This window comes from Bos indicus, chromosome 18, assembly GCF_029378745.1.
Source record: "Bos indicus isolate NIAB-ARS_2022 breed Sahiwal x Tharparkar chromosome 18, NIAB-ARS_B.indTharparkar_mat_pri_1.0, whole genome shotgun sequence".
NCBI classification, from domain to species: domain Eukaryota; kingdom Metazoa; phylum Chordata; class Mammalia; order Artiodactyla; family Bovidae; genus Bos; species Bos indicus.
In genome coordinates this window covers 5,072,776-5,093,742 of record NC_091777.1, presented here as the reverse complement: position 1 = coordinate 5,093,742, position 20,967 = coordinate 5,072,776, and the positions used below count along the sequence as shown (strand labels likewise).

The window sequence follows — 20,967 nt, the reverse complement described above, 5'->3', positions numbered from 1 at the left end:
ATCTTTTAGAGTGATTTTTTTTTTTTAACATTTTAAAGTATGGAAGGAAGGAAATGAGGGAGGGAGAACAAAAATATGAAAGCAAGAAAGAAAACGTGCCAGAGGCAGACTACGTGTGACTGCAAAGCCTTAAGTATTTACCAGTATGACTTCTGCAAGAAATGTTTCTGAACCTGATGGAGAGCATTTAACAATGCAAATGAAACTGAGAGGCCTCCTCACTGGCTGTCACCCCCAGGGGATGGAAACAGCCTCCTTCCTTGTCATCGTGGCCCCTTGAGCTTCTAAGCCAGGGATGAAGACGACCCACTGTGCTTGTAAGGCGAATGTGGAGAAAAAGAGAGCAAGCCAGGCAGTCAGGCAGAGAAAGATTTATTACAGGAAGAGAGAGAAACTGACTGGCTTTAGAGAGAAACCAGCGCTCTCCTTTTACAGCCAACCCTTCTTATACCCTATTAATGGGGAATTGAGCCCTGGAGGGGGGGGCCTCAGTTTATCTTTAGCCCGCAGCTGGGGTCTTGTGGTCACATAGTCGAAGGGGTCTCACGGTCGGGTGGTCACATAGTCTTGAGAAACTGGCACCAGCAGAGAAAAACAGGATATCGCCTTAAAGAAGAAACAGGATGCCCACCAGGGCCAGGTGGCCGCTGTGACTTCATCCCTTGTTTGTCGGGTCGCCACAATGGGCCATATTTTAACTATAGCTATGAGCCCCTCGTGAACCCTAACATTCCAGCCTTTTTGATATAGGCTAAGGGCCAAAGGTCAGTCATCTGTATCTGCTTCACACTAGTCTGGGGTGACATCATGGGGTAAGATAAGAAAAGGCTGGAACATGGGTTAAAGGAAGTCTGAGTGGAGTCAAAGCTTTTGATAATTGGAGCAAGTTAGAAGTAGCTCATGTGCAGGGAGCTGCCTGTGAGAACGGGGTCCTTTATCTAAAGGACACAGCTCTGGGAGCTGCCTCAGTCCTTGAGGGTTTGCTTGCAAACATAGCTCTCTGTCCCGCCACCCCAGAGATTAGGCGATTATTTACTGCAGACACCTGGAGTTCTGGGCAAACTTCTCATGCACAGGGAAATGTTATCTGGTGTAAGAAATAATAACAGGGTGCCATTCCCATGCTCTCAAGATTTCTTGTGACTTTTTGTAAGATGTATAGGTCAACCAAGAAAAAATGTTAACTGTCTTGTCTTTCTCACGCTCTCCTGTATAAATATAAGATGCTGAATAAAGTCGTGGTCAGACTGCTTCCCTTTGTGGAGACATGTCTGATCCTCTCAACCCCATCTTTGCTGTAGTATTCTTCTGCTGTAGTATTCTTTCTCAGCCGCGTCGTGCACATTCTCAGGACCTGATCGATTTTGCTGGCTGGCTCCGGCACTCATGAACAGTCTGGTTGGTGAAGGCTCGTAGGCAATCGTGGAGAAGCTTTGAAAACATGCATTAGACAGGGGCCGAAAGTTAGAATGAGGGTTAATATGAGAAGGGAGCCCAGTAAAGGTAGGACCCATGGCATCCAATCCCAATTGCTTAACCAGTTTTCCCATGAATTACTGAAATGTTGACACTTTCTTGAGGCCCTATTTGTCAGATTCTTTGCTGCCTCCTTTACAACACCCAATTTATTGGTGTAGAAATAGCAGTCTTCGTCTAGAAAAAGACAGAGGCCTCCTTTTTCTGTTGTGAGAAGGTCTAACCCTCTTCTGTTTTGAAGGACCACAGCTGCCAGGGAATCTAGTTGGCCCTGGAGAGTGATAAGGCCGGCAGCTACTTCCAGGCTTTCAGTAAGAACCTTAGAGAGACTCAGTTCAGTTCAGTCACTCAGTTGTGTCCGACTCTTTGAGACCCCATGAACCGCAGCACACCAGGCCTCCCTGTCCATCACCAACTCCCACAGTTTACTCAAACTCATGTTCATTGAGTCGGTGATGCCATTCAACCATCTCATCCTCTATCGTCCCCTTCTCCTCCTGCCCTCAATCTTTCCCAGCATCAGGGTCTTTTCAAATGAGTCAGCTCTTCACATCAGGTGGCCAAAGTATTAGAGTTTCAGCTTTGACATCAGTCCTTCCAGTGAATATTCAGGACTGATCTCCTTTAGGATGGACTGGTTGGATCTCCTTGCAGTCCAAGGGACTCTCAAGAGTCTTCTCCAACACCACAGAGAGTAGTTTAAAAAGGTCATGAGTCCTGCAGTCCCTATTCCAATCCCTGCTGAGCTTATCAATAAGGGAATGAATTGAATTGCTCATTTGGGTGGGTTGTAGATTAGTGGGATAGGGAGAGTATGGTTGTTAGGAGCAACAGAGGTATCTCGGGCTAGATATACCAGGGTGCATGTCCCAGTCCAGTTAGTGGGAAGACTAATTGTGGTGTATGTGGTGGTTCCACATAAGAAAAATATTCCAGGAGTAAGGAGGCAGCAACGGGAATCAATAGCAAACAAGAGTCTCTCTTGGTATTTGTTAGCTGACCCCCAAACCGGGCTGGTGTCTTCAGAGGCTGAAGGAAACCTTCCTGAGAAAGCAATAGAAGGTCCTCTAGCTCCCAAGACACATTAAATAGCGCAACCCAAAGGAAAGATGTGAGGTGTGATTACAGAGGTACCACGGCATAGAGCCTAGATGTGGCTGTGAGTTATTTAGAGAGTCGTGTCTAGAAAAACAGAAGGGAACCTTTTGTTGTAAGCAGACATCAGAGGTAGGAGGTCCTCCCATAGCTGGTTGATATGGATGGAAGTGAGGTCAGCAAGAAGGGAGGACAACATTTTATCAGGATTGTTGATCTGATCTAGTGAATATAAATAGCACATATAGGGCAAAAAGAGGGGTTCTCCCCTGTAGGTGTGATAGAGGGAAGTGTTTATGTGGTTCCACTGATCTGTGGAGACAGGTAGGGCCGATCCACGTGGCGAGGAGATGGACAAACAGATCCAACAATCACTAGACAGGGTTGGATTTGAGGTATTGAGTAAACGGTAGGTTAAGTTTTAAAAAGGTAAGTTAAATCTGGGTAGAGTGAGAATTAGGTAGGGTGTGATGGATGTATAGAAGAAGGGAAAATGAGATCAGTACCACAATGTGGTGGCTCGTATTTAAGGGGAGTAAATGAGGAGGATAAGGACCCAGGTGTGAAAGTAAATTTGGACAGGTGTAAAGTCTATTAAGTCTCCCTGTAACCATAGGTCAGTAATAAAATCAAGAGATGTGAAAAGATCAGTGATTATGAGATTTTGTGAAAAAGTGAGGTTTTGTGATATTACATGTAGAAAAGTGGGCAATGAGTTCATTTAAATTTACAGTAAAAGAAGACCCCAAAGGATGGAAACCATAAAGAAATAAATGAAACAAAAGAGGAATATCTTAACAGGAGTCCACTCAAGGTGGATACAGAATAAAGTCCTATTCCAAACAAGGTGAGTAAAGGGAGTCCCTTTCCAACCAGTAACCAATACATCTAATCGTCCCTTTTACTTATCAATATTGGTTATTTTTGGCTGTTCTGCTTCTTTAGGGATTTGATCCAGTCGGAGCCTGTCGGGGCCCGGGATCGTGCTGGAGTAGCAAGGGATGTCCGAATGGGGAGTAATTTTTGGTGGAGATGGAGAGTCTCCTGGGCCCACTTTAACCTGGAGATATGAAACCAAGGATGACCTGCCAGTTTAGGGGCTGCCGGTACGGTTAAGATGACCTCAAAAGGGCCGGTCCACTGAGGCTGTAAATCTTTATGGTGTAAGGTCTGAAGTAAAACTCGATCCCCAGGTATATGAGTGTCAGGTCAGTAGGATTTGTTTGAGGAGGCTTTGGGAGACAGCAATTTGCATGTTGTCTCATGAGGTGTCTAATAAGGATAAGGGAGGGGAGACAACCTCCCATTAAGGGACTTGTAGTAGGAAACTGACCTAAGAGAAAAGGGTGTCCACACATGAGTTCAAAAGGACTAGAAAGACGGAGCCCGTGGAGTGGCCCTAATGCGAGCCAAAGCCACGGGAAGGCATTCAGCCCGTGGCTTCTGTAGTTCAAGAGAAAGTTCAGTCAGTTGCGTTGTGAGAATTGAATTTGCCTTTTCTACTTGCCCTGAGGATTGAGGTCTATGAGGACTATGTAGCCTCCAGGTTATGCCAAGAGATTGGGCTACTTGTTGAGTGATTTGTGAGACAAAAGCCAGTCCATTGTCAGACTGGAGAGAAAGCAGGAGACCAAAGCGAGGGATGATTTCTCGAATAAGAACTTGTGTTACCTCTGAGGCAGTTTCTGACTTTGTAGGAAAAGCTTCAACCCACCCCAAGAAGGTATCCACTTTAGTGATAACTTTAGTATGAGTTTTATGTGTAGGAGGCATGTGAGTGAAGTCGATTTGCTAGTCTTTTCCCTGTATGTGACCTTGTGCCTAATGTGTGCGGAACGCGGGAATGGGCTTGGAGCTCCCTGGGGTGAGACAGAGGAACGCACAGTAGTGAATGGTTTGCTGTAGGAGTGAAAGGAGGTTAGGATAAGTGATAAGAGGTCTTAAAAGGTGGTAGAGAGGTTTAGTGCCTATACATAAAGCTCAGTGAATGTCTGTAAGAATTTCTATGGCAGCGGCCTTGCTTTTGCAACCAGTCTCCTTAAAGTTGGGCTCCCTCTGTAATAACTATGTCTTTTCCTCGGGGTGATAGAGAGGATTTATGTTAGGGATTACTATGAGCTGATGAGCAGGTGTTCGGAGTGAGGCTTGCTTTGCCTCCCTGTCAGCAGCATTGTTACGCCGTGAGATGAGGTCTGATGCCACTTGGTGACCTCAACAATGTATGATGCCAGCTTTGGTTGGCATATTGGCTACCTTTAGGAGTTGAAGTATAAGTTGGGCTTTTAGTTATGGGGGGTCCTTTTGTAGAAAGGAGCCCTTGTTCTTTCTGGATGGCTGCATGTGAGTGTATGGTGTGAAAGGTATATTTAGAGTCAGTGTATATATTTATTCATTTGTTAGCTGCAAGTGTAAGTGCCCTGGTTAGTGAATAAGTTCTGCCTTTGGGGAGGAGGTTCCTGCAGGGAGAGGTTGAGATTCAATAACCTCAGTGTCAGAAACAATTGCATATCCAGCTACTCTTTTTCCTTTTGGGATTGTACAGGAGCTACCATCAATATACCAAGTAAGATCAGGGTTATTTAAAGGGACTGAGGAGATATGGGAGAAATGAGGTATCAAGTCTTTCTAACATCTCATTACAAGTGTGAGTTGGAGGCTCAGAAGAATTAGGGATAAGGGTGGCGGGGTTAAGAGTAGGGCAGCGTTCAGAAGAGAACTCGGGTGATTCTAGGAGGGTGATGTGGAGTAGTTGGATACAAGAAGGGGATAGAAGAGCCATGGTCTTGTGTGAGAGTAAGTGGGAAAATGACCCACTTACTAAGAGTAAGAGAGTAAATGACCGTGGGTATCCCAAAAGTAAGTTTTTTGCTTTCTTGAGCAAGAAGCGCAGCTGCAGGCAGAGCACACAGGCAGGCTGGCCATCCTTGTGTGTGGTGGTATCCAGTTGTTTTGACAGATAAGCCATGGGGCCAAGGGAAAGGTCCTGCACCTGTCCTAAGACTCCTAGGGCAACTTTATGTCTCTCAGTAGTATAGAGTATAAAAGGGCGAGAGAGATCAGGCAGTGTTAAAGCTGGGGCCGACAAGATAGCTTGTTTTAGAGCATTAAAGGCTAATCGGATGTTTGACTTAGGCTCAAGAAGTCCAAAAGATCCCCCGGGTAGCCTGGTATAGGAGTTGTGCTAGGAGGGCAAAATTGGGGATCCAGAGGTGTAGATACCCAGCCAAGTATCTAATGGACAGATTACCCAATGTAGATACCCAAATGGACAGATTTCTCTTTTTGATACAGGGAGTGGTAGGGCAGATATAAGGGACTTTCTATCAGTAGTTATATGTCTCTTTGTTGGTGTCAGGAGAACTCCAACACGTAGGTGTTGGAGGTGACCTCAAAAAGGGAAAGTTGAACCTTAATAGAAGATACGCAATGCCCTGATCAACTAGGAAGTTGAGGAGTTGTATGTTGATGAGAGTTTAAGAGGGGCTACAACGGAGGAGATCATCTACATATTGGAGGATAGAGCTTGGGGCAAGATTGAGGGAGGTTAAGTCTGAGGCCAGGGCTTGGCCAAAGAAATGAGGACCATCACGAAACCCTTGGGGAAGGACAGAACGTGTTAATTGTTGGGAGAGATGAGGGTCTGGATCTGTTCAGGTAAAAGCAAAAAGATCTTGAGAGTCTGGGTGTCAAAGGAGGGCAAAAATTGCATCCTTGAGGTCCAGGACAGTGAAATAGGCAGTAGGAGGAGAAATAAGGGCAAGAAGAGTACAGGGATTTGGGACTACCAGTGAGTGGGGACTACTGGGTCAGCGGGGACGACGGCAGCATTAATGTCTCAGGTCTCGACCCAGGCCGTAGGAGCCATTTGGCTTTTCAACAGGTAGGATAGGCGTGTTATAAGGAAAGTGAGTAGGGCACAAGAGATCCTGACGCAGCAGCTTAGAGATGATGGGTTTAAACCCCTGTTGATGTATCTGGGAAACAGGGTATTAAAGTTGATTGGGAAACCTTGTTGAGTCTTTTAGATGAATATAAACAGAATATGGCGGGAGGGGTGATCAGTTTCCCAGACTATACAGCTTACAGAGGAGGAGGATAATGAGGGGGGCTAGGACATAGTAGGTTCGAGAAGCAGTAGCCAGGCCAGGTCAGGAAAAAGATTTGGAATAGAGAGGAAAGCCTTGAATTTGGAGAGTAGATCCCTTCCAAGGATTGGAGTGGGGCATTCTGGGAGTGTGAGGAAAGAATGAGAGAACGGGGTATTCTGAAGTGTGCAGAGGCTCAGTAATCTGTGGTATAGACACCAAACCATCAACCCCCACAACAGAGATCTGAGACTAGTTTTTCCAGAATAAGCAGGCATGGCAGAATAGGTGGCCGTGTAGATAAAAAAAAGAGATCAGCTTACCTGCCACTGTGAGTTACCCTGGGCTCTGTAGAGATGAGGAGAGTTGGGGCCTGGGGCCCTGGGCACCTTCAGCCTTTGGTGGCAAGTCTCAGGGGTCTCAGCAGAGCTGGGTCTGAGGACTTCTGCTCAGGACAAGGAGGAGATGTCCGGATCCCTAGAGGAGGATTAGGGCAGTCTACCTTCCAGTGTCCCTTTATGCCACAGTAAGGACATGGACCTGAAGGGGCCCAGTGCCCTTCTTTACTGCACTTATAACAGGGCTTAGATGATTTCTTTTCTCTCCCAGAGGATTGAGGTTTGGAGCCGTGCAGGGCAGTGGTTATTTCTCTCTTCAAGCCTTTTTTAGTTTTGCCTGTTCTTCCCAGTTATTGAAAACTTTAAAAACCAAATTTAAAAGATCTCATTGAGAGGTTTGAGGGCCTTCCTCTGCCTTTTTTAGCTTTTTTTTGAATGTCTGGGGACTGGGAAATAAAATGGGTATTAAGGACAATAGTACCCTCTGCTGAAGTTGGATCTAATTTTGTATATTTTTGTAGGGCTTCTGTTAATCTAGCTAGAAATTGTGCTGGATTTTCATCTGGTCTTTGAGTTATTTCTCTGAGTTTATCAAAGTTAATAGCTTTATGTCCTGCTTTTTGCTGCTGCTGCTAAGTCGCTTCAGTCGTGTCTGACTCTGTGTGACCCGGTAGATGGCAGCCCACCAGGCTCCCCCATCCCTGGGATTCTCCAGGCAAGAACACTGGAGTGGGTTGCCATTTCCTTCTCTGTGGTATAGACACCAAACATGAAAGTGAAAAGTGAAAGTTAAGTCCTGCTTTTTGGAGGCCTGCAATAAGGTTATTAAGGTTGATTGGGAAACTTTGTTGAGTCTTTTAGATGAATATAAACGTGATTATGGGCTGTTCTCCCTGGACGCCCTGCCTGGAATTCCCAATTAGGGTCGTCCCTGGGAACGGCAACTGAGCCTACAGGCTTAGTATCATCAGTTTGATATATTTCATCGACTTGAGCCTGAGCGGCTTGCCAGACTCCTCCTCCTTTTTCTGGGAGGAGGGCAGAGGAGAGTATAATGTAAATATCATGCCAGGTCAAGTCATAAGACTGGGTGAGGTATTTAAATTCTTTTAAATAAGTGTCAGGGTCAGAGGAAAAAGGGCCAAGACATTTTTCGATTTGAGATAAATCAGAGAGGGAGAATGGGACGTGTACCCGAACAATGCCCTCTGTACCAGCCATCTCTCCTAAGGGAAGGAGGGGAGTGGGGAGGGATTGGGGTCCTGTTTCTTTAAGGCTGTTCTCAGCCGGGTATGAGGAGGGGGTTTAGGGAGGTCAGATGGGGATTTGAGACTCGGTAGTAGGGGGTAGGGGGAGGAAGGTGGGGGTGGAATGTAAGGTGGAGGTTGTGGGACCGGCTCTGCTATGATAGGATGAGAGGCGATTGGAAGTGCACTGTGGTCAGAAAGGGTCAAAAGAGGAGGAAAAATCCAAACAGGGATCAGAAGATATAGTACTAGGGGGATGTGGTCCAGAATGGGCTGAACGTATCTGAGAAGTAGAACACTGAGTACAGAGAGAGGGCCAGAGAGCCGAGAGCAAAGAAAGCCTGGGCAGAAGGGACCTCTGACCACTCGCCATTGTGGCGGCAATCGGGGGCTCCGTTTTCTGGCCACTGGGACCTCACATCCAGTCGATATTGTGGCCAGAACGTGTTGGAGTAATAAGTGAGTCGCTTTGGGCTTACTTCTTGAAAAGCCAAGGTATTTTGGTTTTGGAGAAGGCAGCCTAAAGGGGTAGATTTTGCAGGTTAGACTGAGAATTTCCAGTTCTAGTTGAATAGGGAGGGAAGGCAAACAAGGGTGAGTGAAAAAACCAGAAAGGCCCGAGAAAAAAGGCGTCCCGTTCTCACGGCCTTCTCGTCAGCGACAGGGTCCACTGTGAAATGGGCGCCCCCTATTCCAAAGTGAGACCAGGGCCCAAGGGCCGAGGGTGCCCTCCGCCTAGCGCTAGGGCTTCAAAAACCAGACGAGAAAGAGGATCCGAGAGAGCAGGAATTCACTCACCCCTGCAGCCCATGAAATGAGAGCTGGTGTGTGGACGTCAATCCAGCAAGGCAAGTGGAGAGTCCCATCCCGGGGCTCCTCCCACTTTCTCGTGAGGTCCAAGGGAGGGAATTCCCCAAGGTGGGCTCAGGAGAGGAGCCCCCCCTAGCCGCGGTGGGTCTTCCCTCCCGGGTTTCAGCCCCAGAAACGGAAGGCGAGCGCGGAGAAAAAGAGAGCAAGCCAGGCAGTCAGGCAGAGAAAGATTTATTACAGGAAGAGAGAAAGAAACTGACTGGCTTTAGAGAGAAACCAGCGCTCTCCTTTTACAGCCAACCCTTCTTATTAATGGGGAATTGAGCCCTGGAGGGAGGGGGGCCTCAGTTTATCTTTAGCCTGCAGCTGGGGTCTTGTGGTCACATAGTCGAAGGGGTCTCACGGTCGGGTGGTCACATAGTCTTGAGAAACTGGCACCAGCAGAGAAAAACAGGATATCGCCTTAAAGAAGAAACAGGATGCCCACCAGGGCCAGGTGGCCGCTGTGACTTCATCCCTTGTTTGTCGGGTCGCCACAATGGGCCATATTTTAACTATAGCTATGAGCCCCTCGTGAACCCTAACAGTACAGAACCCCTCTCAGGATCTGAACCTCTTTCACCAGGAAGCACCCAGTGGCGCTCAGCTGAGAAGCACAAGGATACTCAACCTCCCTGGGACTATCTGGGCCACCATCCGAACCTCCCCACCCAAGAAGGCCCCGCCCCACGTGCGTCTCTATGGTTACAGGCCCCGCCCCCCAATCAGAAGGCTGGATTCCAGGCAGCCTTGGATCATTGACTCGGGCTAGAATTCTCCCTACTGCAAGGGGGGAACCTCATTGTGGTTGCCACATGTACCCCTTTTATTTACACTATTATTTTGAGAGTTTAATGAGATCATGGATATATATAAAATCTATAGTGTTAAGAAGTACTCTGTAAAAAGTTACAAGTGGTATTAGTTCTGAAGTTATCCTTACTGACCTCTGCTCTTCCTCAAATTCGCGTATCTGACTGTCTGATAACACACAGCTCCTTTCCTAGCTCAGAATCCAGGATGGAGGTCCCTCTCTGACCCTGCTTTGGTTTCGTAACTTCTTCCACATCCCCCTGAAGACCTCATTACACCTAGACACAGGATGGGGTCTGAGACGGTGAGAAATACACAACCCCCTCATGGTCTGTCTAGCAAGTTCACTATTTACTGAATAATCCCTCCTTAGGAAACGAGAAATCAAGGTCTTCCATCCTTCCTTCCCTCTCCCTATTCCTTCTTCTCCCTCTCCCCTTTCCTCTTTTTTTCTTTCCTTCTATTTATTTCACTAACACATTAAGCAAGTGTATAAAAAACAAAGCCAGCCATCTAGGGTTCTGCAACAGGGAGTTAGCTCGCACCTAGAGTTGGCTCCCAGGCACTGCTGCCCTGGCCAGAACATGAGAATTAAAATTCATTTTTATGACATACATCTGCTGCCCACCCTATCTATTCAGAAGCTACTCCTAAATTTTCTAAGGAAAATGAGAAGGCAAATGAAACAGATTCTCACTCCCAGTGGAACCCAGCCTTATGTGCACAGGAGCAGAAGAATCTTTGCAGCTTCTTTCAACAGAAAGAGTTACAACAGTTGATTTGAGCTTCTTTTTAACTGAAAGCAGTATTTTCGGTATTGACGGTTAACAAGAACTGACTTCAGGTGCGGACATAAAGCAAAACCAACCAGCTGTATTTCTTGCAAAGTCGGCTGAAGCACTGGGAACCCACACGCACAAAGAGGACATGGAAACCAAACTTGGATCTGCCATTTCAAAGCCCGGGGTGTCACCTCCACCCCATGTTTTCAACAAAGATATAAACAGTGCCCCGAGCCTTTGTTAAAAACAAGACATCAGGCCCAGAACAGAGTCGCTTATCCTAAGTCCCGCGTCACCAAACTGAGACCGTTTCAGCTTTCCCAGAGACAGCATCTTCAGTAAGTCCACCAGAAACCCCCTGACCAGCACCAGTCAGGGTATCTGCCTGACTGGCCCCTGCTAGCCTCTAAACCAGGGGTCCCCAGCCCCCAGGCCTGGGGCCAGTACCAGTCCATGGTCTGTTAGGAGCTGGGCCACCCAGTGGGAGGTGAGCGGCTCCCCATCGCTGGCCTTACCGCCTGAACCACCAACGCCCCTCCCCACCATCCATGGAAAAACCGCCTTCCACAAAACCAGTCCCCAGAGCCAAAAAAGCTGGGGACTGCTGCCCTAAAGGAAATAATTGTGCAATAACCAACTAGCTTTTTTTGACTAATAAAACTCCCCAGTTCCTGCTCCTTTCTGTCTATAAAAGTCTTTCATTTTGTACAGCTTCTCAGAGTTTCTTTCCACCTACTTGACTGGATACTGCCTGATTGAAATCAATTTTTGCTCAAACTCTAAAGGTTTTACAATGCCCCAAATGTCCCCTCTCCCGAAAGCCACCAGGCGCCCAGAGCAACCCGGGCCGGTATCTGCTGTTCTCTCGCTGTCCCTGGAGGTGCTGGGTGAGTCCACTTGGTCCTGGATCCCCAGCTTTTGCTTCCTGAGCTTCCACGCCATCTGAGCATTTCTTTTTCTGCTCTGGGTCAGGAAACCTGCTAGAGGCTGCCGGCTCTGATGCAGGAAGGAGAGTGTCTGGCATCAGAGTGGATCTGACTTAGGGTGGGGCTGAGGTCTCAGGTGAATACAATTGTGTTTTACAGCTGAAATAGCAGGTTAAACCTATCAAACATAATCCATGGGGAACTTTTTAACTTAGGGAGGCCTGGCGTGCTGCGATTCATGGGGTCGAAAAGAGTCGGACACGACTGAGCGACTGATCTGATCTGATCTGAAGCTTATCCCTTTACAAGATGCCCTGAAGCAGCGGTCCCCAACCTTTTTGGCATCAGGCACTGGTTTCATGGAAGACAGTTTTTCCACTGATGAGGGAGGAGGGGGATGGTTTGGGGATGATGCAATCGGATTACATTTATTGTGCACTTTATTTCTATCCACTCACAGTTGAATCCCAGAACCAAATTAATGACTCTGAGTTTGCAAAGAAAAGGGCAATGTAAAATTTTACCTCCCTCACTTGACTAGGCACCACAGATAGAGACCTGGGAAAGCTGACCCTGGTAACAATTTCCACCCTTTGGTGGCTTCTGCTAATTTTCCCAAGTTCCCTTCTGCAGGTTCTGGAGAGAAGGAAGAGGAATTTTTCTTCTACCCTTTACACTGAGTCCTTGGCTCACTCGTTCTCTAGGGTAGGGGTCCCCAACCTACAGGATCTCTTGCCCAATGATCTGAACACTTGGGTTGTTTCCACATCTTGGATATTGTGAATAACACTGCAGTGAACATACAGGTGCATAGATTCTTTCTAGTCAGGGTTTCATTTTCTTCAGATAAATACCTGGAGGTGGAGTTGCTGGATCATAAGGTAGTTCTATTTTTAACTTTTTTTTAGGACGCTCCACTGTTTCCACAGTGGCTGCACAGATGCACATTCTCACCAATACTTCTTTTCCTTTTATGACAGCCATTCTGACAGTTGTGAGATCATAGCTCATTGTGGTTTTCATTTATATGTTCCTAGTGATTCGGAATGTTGAGCATCATTTCATGTGCCTGTTGGCCATGTGAATGGCTTTGAAAAAAATGTCTGTTCAGATGTTCTGTCCGTTTTTTAGTTGGATTGTTATTGAGTTCTATGAGCTCTTTATTTTGGATATTAACCCCTTACTGGATATGTGATCTACAATGTCTTCTGCCATTCAGTAGGTTGCCTTTTTACTTTGTTGGTGGTTTCCTTCACAGTGCAGAAGTTCTTTGGCTTAATGAAGTTGCATTCATTTATGCTTGTTGTTGTTGTGGTTGTCACTGCCTTTGGAGTCAGATCCAAAAAAACATCACAAAGAGCAATGTCAAACACCTTACTGCCTATGTTGTCTTCTAGGAGTTTCACAGTTTCTGGTATTGCATTCAAATCCTTAATCCATTTTGAGTTAGCTTTTGTGTATGGTATGAAATAGTGGTCCAGTTTTCCTAACACAATTTATTAAAGAGACTGTCCCTTCCCCACTGTATATTCTTGGCATAAATTGACTATATATGCTTGGGTCTATCTCTGAGCTCTTTGTTCATTTCACTGATTTATGTGTCTGTTTTTATGCCAGTGCCATGATTACTATAGCTTTGTAGTACAGTTTGAAATCAGAAAGTATAATGCATTCAGCATCATTCCTCTTTCTCAATACTGCTTTGGCTCAATATCTCAATATTTAGGATATTTTGCGGTTCCATACAGATTTTAGTATTATGTGTTCTAAATATTTCTGTGAAAATGCCACTGAGATTTCAATGAGGATTGCACTGAATCTGTAGATAATTTTGGGTAACATGGACATTTTTACAATATTATTTTTTCCAATCCATTGTGTCTTCTTCAATTTCTTTCATCAATGTCTCACAGTTCTCAGTGTATGGATCTTTTGCCACCTGCCTTGGTTAAATCTATTCCTATGCATTTTCTTCTTTCTGATGCAATTATAAACAAGATTATTTTCTTGATTTCTCTAATAGTTTGTTGATAGTATTTAAGAACATAACAGGTTTTGTATATTGATTTTGCTTAACCCTGCACCTTTACTAAATATGTGTATTAGTTCTAACGGTTTTCTGGTAGAGTCTTTAGGGTTTTCCATATACAAAATCATGTTGTCCACAATAATAGTTTTACCTCTTTCTTTCCAATTTCATTGCTTTTTATTTTTTATTGTTGACTAATTGCTCTAGCCAAGATTTTCAATACTGTGTTGAATAAAATTGCCTAGAGTGGGCATCCTTGTCTTGTTCCTGATCTTAAAGGAAAAGCTTTCAGCTTTTTACCACTGAGTATAATTTTAGCTCTTGTCTTGTCATATATGGACTTTACTATATTGAGGTACATTCAATCTATACCCACTCTGTTGAGAATTTTTATCATAAATGGATGTTGAAATTTATCAAATGCTTTTTCTGTGTCTATTGAAATGATCATGATTTTTATCCTTCATTTTGTTAGTACTCATTGGTTGTTGAACCTTTCTCTCCAAGAATAGCTTTTGCTTTTCTTGTTTGTCTGATTTTGTGTCCTGAGACCTTAGCTTTGGAACAGTCAAGTTGGGGGCCCCAAGATGTGACCAGAAAGAAATGCAGGGTAGAAATGCAGAAAGAAACGCCAGTGGCAACTAAAGTTCTACTGATTGTTGCCAGCTTTCAAGGCAAATGTCTACATCTATCTCTCAGCTGTGTTTTGGGAATGGTTTGGGTCTTGGGAGGGTAGTATCTTTTGCACTCTCCTTAGGAATATCTTTTGGAGCTGAAGGGGAGTGGATTTTGCCACCCCAAAATATGCCAGTTACATATCAGGATTATTTTTTTTTAGCTAAAGGCAACCAAGAACTCAGTAGATTCAGGAAAAGCTCTTTACCTTCCCTTCCACTGCCTAATTTACATTGGAAAGAAGACCTGTACCAGAAAGAAAAGTAATATCAAAGATAGCATTTTGAAACAGGAGGGAAGGGGCTGGGCACAACTTTCAAAAGAATGACAAAGCTGGTGAGGATACAACATAAACTGCTCAGAACCAGTGAGGTACAAGACGGTGGGAAATGTGACTTTCAGTGGACTTTGCACCTCATTATGTGTTCATTTGGAGAAGGCAAAGGCAACCCACTCCAGTACTCTTGCCTGGAAAATCCCATGGGCAGAGGAGCCTGGTGGGCTGCAGTCCATGGGGTCGCTAAGAGTCAGACACGACTCAGCAACTTCACTTTCACTTTTCACTTTCATGCATTGGAGAAGGAAATGGCAGCCCACTCCAGTGTTCTTGCCTGGAGAATCCTAGGGACTGCAGAGCCTGGTGGGCTGCCGTCTATGGGATCGAACAGAGTCGGACATGACTGAAGCGACTTAGCAGCAGCAGCAGCATGTGTTCATTGTACATATTAGCATATGCTGAATGATACAGCCACAGGTCCCATGACCATTCAGAGGCCGATCATAAAAAGCCAGAGTGGAGGCCCAATTCCTGGAAATCCCCATCCCTTCCCCCAAATTGTTGGAATAATCCTCCCACTTATTAGCCTATGAAATTACCCAGGCCACAGAAACTAACCACCCGTATTTCCGGGCCACTCTCGACCTTTGAGATAGACTACATTCTGTCTGTGGAATGTGTATCTCTCTAAATAAATTCATTTCTTATCTATCACTTTGCCTCTCACTGAATTCTTTCTGCGATGAGACATGAAGAACTCAAGCTTGTCTTAAGACTGGTGTGGGATTTCAATTGAAAGACAGTGGGTTTGAGTCCTAGCCTGTGGGTTCAAGACCTAATCTGAGTTTTGGCTGGGTCTGCAGGGAGGCCTGGCATGCTGTGATTCATGGGGTCGCAAAGAGTCGGACAGGACTGAGCGACTGAACTGAACTGAACTGAACTGAGTTCCATCTGAGATGTGTGGTTTCAGTTTTACCTAAAAAACGTATGTGCTAACCAGGCAATCTTTGTTTCTGTAACATCTCCTCTGCTTTCCTGTGAATTACCTTCTTCCCCTTTGTATCATCAGACCCCTACCCCTCTCCTTAGCTCTGGTGTTACATAGGATGTTGTTACCTGGCTGTCTTTTAAGCCTTCATATCTTTATGGGGCTCCATAAATTTGTTTCTCCTATTACTCTCTCACATCAATTTAATTATTAGGCCAGCCAAAGAACCTAGAAGGGAAGAAGGTGGAAAAATTTCCAGCCCTACACACCCAAGCAACTGTGCAATACTGCCAAGAATATTTGCTTTGTCTCGGCTGAAACCTGACAAGGTATTTGAGAGAATTCTTTTTAAAGAATGGTCAGAAGCTGACCAACTTGGAAGCTGATATTCAGAGCCTGACATGAGTTTTTTTCCCCAAGGCTTTCTCCTTTAAGCTAAAATGAAACCATGTACCCAGAGCAGGGAAAAACCTTCTGAAGCCTTCGTGGAAGGATTACTAAAACATTCCCTAGACACATAGGTCTAAACCTAGGACAAGGGAATCTTCTGACTTCCATCTTAGTTGAAAATCTTCTCCCTGATATACAGAAGCAAACTGAGGATAACGTAGTTGGGTGAGTAGGGCAACTTCCATATCATTCAGGTGGGCCCAATCCTTTGAGGAATTAACAACTGTACTTTTCTTACAAATCTTCACAACATCAGACATGTGCCTCCAGAAATAATTCAAAGCCCACCTATTCTTTTTTACCAAGTCCCAAACATTCCCTGGGAGAGGGAAATGGCAACCCACTCCAGTATCCTTGCCTAGAGAATCCCGTGGACAGAGGAGCCTGGTAGGCTGCTGTCCATGGGGTCGCAGAGTCGGACACGACTGAATCGACTGAGCATGCATGCATGCATTGGAGAAGGAAATGGCAACACACTCCAGTATTCTTGCCTGGAGAATCTCAGGGACAGAGGAGCCTGGTGGGCTGCCGCCTATGGTCACAGAGTCGGACACGACTGAAGCGACTTAGCAGCAGCAAACATTACCTATTCATCTCAAAAACCTTGCAGATATTTGTAAAACCTCTGAACTTACTAAACAAAAGCCATTTGTGGTGGTACTTGCATTTTTCTCTGTGCCTTTTGAGATGTGAGTTTCCTCCAGTTGGGTCGAGTGAGTCTCCACTTGCAGAGTTCAGTCTGAGAGAGGAAGTCCCACGTGCCAACCTTCTCCTTGTGTATTGCACTGCATTCACATGAGGGGCAATTTCACTTAGCTAAGGGTTCGGGAGATTTTGGAAGGAGGAGTTGACCAAGTTTATAATAAGTTCTGTGCACTTGGTGTCACCATTTTGCAACTATGGTGACTGAGTTTTGTAGACATTAAACACTTTGCCTGAGGTCACTCAGTGACCAGGGGAGCCAGGATTCAAATCTTAGGAGGAAAGGGATGTCAGTGGACTATCCGGGCTGTCCCCATTCGTGTGACGTAGGTGGACTGGGATATAATGACTCGTCATCGTCATAAGTGATCGCCAACATTCACTGACACTTGCTGTGCACCAGGTATTGTGCTCAGAACAGACTGGAGAGACGAGAGCCATCTGCACTGGCCCCCCAGGGATTCTCTGACATTATCTCCCATCCCTCTTCACCTCCCTCTGTGTCACCACGCTGGCCTCCTCCAGATACTCCCCAAACAGAGCAAACTCAGCTACCCTCCTCCACTCCCCCTACACACTCAGCCTGTGCCCACCCGACCCTGCTGTCCAAGGTACCCTCCCTCATCTGGCCCACTTCCTCACTGAGATCTTCCCCCACCTGCCTTTTAAACTCCAGGGCCTACAGCAGTGCCTGGGGCACAAGCCGATGTTCAGCAAATGCTTATTAAACCCACACGTGCTTGGTAAGTAGCAACTGGGTCCCCGAGGCCACTCTCCTGAGCAGCTGATATCCTTAACGGGCTCTGCGGTCTGGGAAGCCTGGGGAAACGGCAACCCAGATGAGGACACAGCAGGGCAGAGGCCCTGAGATGACAAAGTGCTGGGAGAAGGGTGGAAAATCATCTTTGCGGCTAGAAGCGCACATGAGGATATGAGAGGTGAGGCCTGGGAGGCAGCTGGCGGGGAATGCAGGGGCTCTGCAGGCTGAGATTTTGCTCTGAACCCCAGCAGACTGACAGGACCTGCAGTGGGTTCTTGCCACGTCTCCTTTAGCCCTTGAGGCTTCCCCACGTGGCGTGGTGGTAAAGAATGCGACTGCCAAAGCGAGAGACGCAAAAGACTCCCTGGATCCCTAGTTGAGATCCCCTGGAGAAGGCAACGGCAACCCACTTCAGTATTATTGGGAGAATTTCATGGACAGGAGCCTGGCGGGCTACAGCTCCTGGGTTGCAGAGTCGGACATAACTGAGCACACATCTTAGCCCTTACTGATAAAATTCAGGAATCCGAGATGAGGCCAAGGAAATGGAGTCGCCTAGACACTCAAACGGACACTGAGACGTCCCGAGCCCACCAAGGGGCTGGTGGGCGGAGCCCGGCCGAGGCCCCGCCCAGGCTGCCTGGCCGCCCCACCCCTTCGGGCGAAGAGAGGAGTGGGGCACTACCCCGACCCCGACCCCGACCCTCAAAGACCCCAGAGCACAGACTCAGCCCGCAGACGAGAAGCACGGTCCGCAAACGTGGCCTTTATTTCCGGGCGAGCTTGAAGGAAGGTGGGGCCGGGTGGGTCCTACTGGCCTGGGGGTGCCGTCAAGACCAGTTCCATCGGTGGCGCCAGGTCGCCCTCACTGGGGAGCTGGGGGCCGGCCTGCTGGGGTGCGGGGGGCGGGAGTCAGGCCTGCTGGGAAGGGGAGCGGGGGGGCCGGCCTGCTGGGGTTGGGGGGCGGGCGTCTGGCCTGCTGGGGCAGGCCCGTTCTCCACCCCCCGAGGACGCCCTGCGCCCGCACGCGCGCCTCCCGCAGGGACCCCGGGCCCTCGCTGCCCGCTCTGTCTCGGTGCGCCTGCCGGCCCTCTACCTCTCCAGAGCCGTCCCGGTCCTCTGGAGTGCTCTGGGTCTGGGCGGGGGCCTCCCCCCGGAGTTTCTCCGGCTCCGCCTTCAGCCTGCAGGGAAGGGGCGCTGAGGACCCCCGCGGGCCCGCCCTCCAGGGAGCCAGCGCTGGGGGCAGGCCTCGGCCCTTCCCCACCTCCCCGGCCCTCTCACCTGCAGATCGCCGCCCGGGCGGCGCGGGCCTCGGGCGGCGCAAGCAGCTGCCGCTCCACGTCCTCCAGCCGGGCCAGCGCCTGCCTCTCTGGGGGCGGGCGGGGCGTCGTGGGCGGCGCCTAGGCTCCCGCCGGCCGCCCCGGCCCCGCCCCCGCCCCGGGCCCAGGTCCCACCTTCGGTGAGCAGCTGCTCCTGGCTGCTCTGCAGGGCACGGATCTCCCAGGCCAGTCGCCGCTTCAGCATCTGCGAAGGGAGAGAGGAGCCCTGTCCCTGCAGCTCTCCTCCTGGTCCCCTCCTCCTCCGCGCCTCTCGGAAAGTCCTTATCTGAATTAGTGGGTTCATGCCTTCATTCAGCTACCCATTCATTCGGTGTGCAGCTTCTGCTGGGGCCTGGGGGGCTCGGGGAGAGACGCTTTCCCCCTCAGTCACTCGCCAGGTCCCCGTGTACCTCTTAAACCTCACCTCTTCCCACTCTTTCATCCTCCAGCCCCACGGTTTGCTCTTCCTCAAGTATACCAGGCAGGTTCCCTCTCAGGGACACTGGCACTCTGACAACTGCATGGCTTCCTTGCTTATTAATCCGTGTCTGTGTTCAGATGACACCTGCTCACAGAGGACTTCCCCACTGGCGTTACAGGATTTATCGACTTATTTTCCTGTTTAGACTCTGGGCATGCCCACCCCGTGCCGCTAACCAGCTTGGGGACAGCAAAGACTTGGCCCCTCTGGAGTGCCGCTGGACACATCCAGAGACACTGGCTGAATGAAGAGATGGTCTGGCCATGTCTAGGTCAGAGTTCCCACTTGCTACTGCAGGATGAGTACTCTAGGCGAGCAGGAGGGGAGCGAGGTTAGCAAAGACCAGGGCAACAGTCTGGGCACCAGAGGCTGAGTGCGGCAGTGGGGGTTGGTGAGAGGCGGCTGGGTGGACTGAGCTGAGTGGGTGTCAGGAAGAAAGGAGTCAAGGACTACCCCTTGGCGTTGGGCCTGAGCAGGAGGAGGACCCTGGGCCCATCAGCAGACATGCTGGAGCCAGGGGAGGAGGGGCTTCAACAGAGGCGATGATAATGGCTCACTTGGAATTCCCAGAGGTCCTTGTGCGGGCCTATCAAATCCTCCAGCTGTTCTTCCATGGGCAACCTAGGGGCCGACATCCAGGAATAAGCAAGCACAGGGTAGGACTGACACCGAGCCAGACCCAGTCTGGGGCTTCAGATCTGTACCTAGGGCTCCCTCTGCTAGGAGCCCCTTCATGGGTTTTGTCCTCCAAGCCTTGCATCCAACAGCTCGCCTTGCAACAAGCTTGCCTTCCAACGAGCTCTCCCTCAGGCAAGCCCGACTCCCATCCCCCACACCAGCCCACTCCAAGCCCTAGACGCAGGGTCACCCCAGGGTTACCCCAGCTTCCTCTGTCCTTGAGTCTCTGTGATCTGAGACTTTTGGATAGAAATTTGCTCTGTGTGCTCCGCCAACATGTAGTTCCTGGGAAAGGAAAGAAAACCCTCAGTTATAGTGTCTGAACGAGCCACCAAGCCTTCTAGCCGGAGTGGGGCTGGGAGTCTGTTCAGAATCTTTATCATTCTCCTTTTTTTAAATCAAATGTGACCTTGTAAGTCTTTCTTGACACTCTCACCCTGTCCATTCTGTCTCCCATCAAACCATGCCTTTCCAAGAAATCCCTGTGAAGGGTACATTGGTTTAGTTTCATACATTCTAAAGTCCAGAGTTGAAGCCTGGATCTGCTATTCCATTATAATCTTATACAAGTTATTCAACCTCTGTGGATCTATTTCCTCACATGTAAAATGGTGGGACTGTCATTGTGAGGACTGGTTGATAACTGAACACTATCTGCTTCTCGGACAGTGGTAGATGTGGTGTGATTAAGCATATATACACTTTCACTATCTGTCGTCAGGTTTTCCCACATTATTAAAATCTTGATGCCCCAGAGTGTGAGACCTCTGGTCACAAGAATGTGTTAAGCAAAGGTTCAAAGGATGGAGAGATAGATGGAAAATAGGTGATAGGCTGGAGAGATGATGTCTGGTTAGAGAAATGATGAGTGGAAGGATAATGGATGGATGGAGAAATACAGGGAAGACTGACAGATAGCTGGCTGGATGGATGGCTGAGTAAAGAAATGAATGGCTACATGGATGACTGGAAACGTGGAGAAAAGAAAGAATGGCTG

At 48.0% G+C, this 20,967-nt stretch overlaps 1 protein-coding gene across 6 annotated transcripts in view; it reads right to left on the bottom strand.

Annotated features, from left to right (window-relative positions):
• Positions 1 to 356: 356 nt before the first annotated feature.
• The window catches only part of SYCE1L (synaptonemal complex central element protein 1 like), a 30,103-nt gene continuing 9,492 nt past the window's right edge, over positions 357 to 20,967 (bottom strand). The window contains exons 7-12 of one of the 6 annotated variants that reach the window (XR_011561407.1): positions 20,172 to 20,255; positions 19,850 to 19,913; positions 18,947 to 19,016; positions 18,774 to 18,861; positions 6,980 to 7,133; positions 357 to 1,431 (exon numbers count right to left, since the gene is read on the bottom strand). Coding sequence is in view for 5 of the 6 variants with exons in the window: in XM_070770354.1 (XP_070626455.1) it covers positions 18,303 to 18,383; positions 18,589 to 18,673; positions 18,774 to 18,861; positions 18,947 to 19,016; positions 19,850 to 19,913; positions 20,172 to 20,255 (472 nt within the window). In the remaining variant the exon portion in view is untranslated. Of the gene's footprint in view, positions 1,432 to 6,979; positions 7,134 to 18,238; positions 18,384 to 18,588; positions 18,674 to 18,773; positions 18,862 to 18,946; positions 19,017 to 19,849; positions 19,914 to 20,171; positions 20,256 to 20,967 lie in introns of those variants that run through there. The other 5 variants (XM_070770354.1, XM_070770355.1, XM_070770356.1 and 2 more) reach the window with 5 other exon arrangements.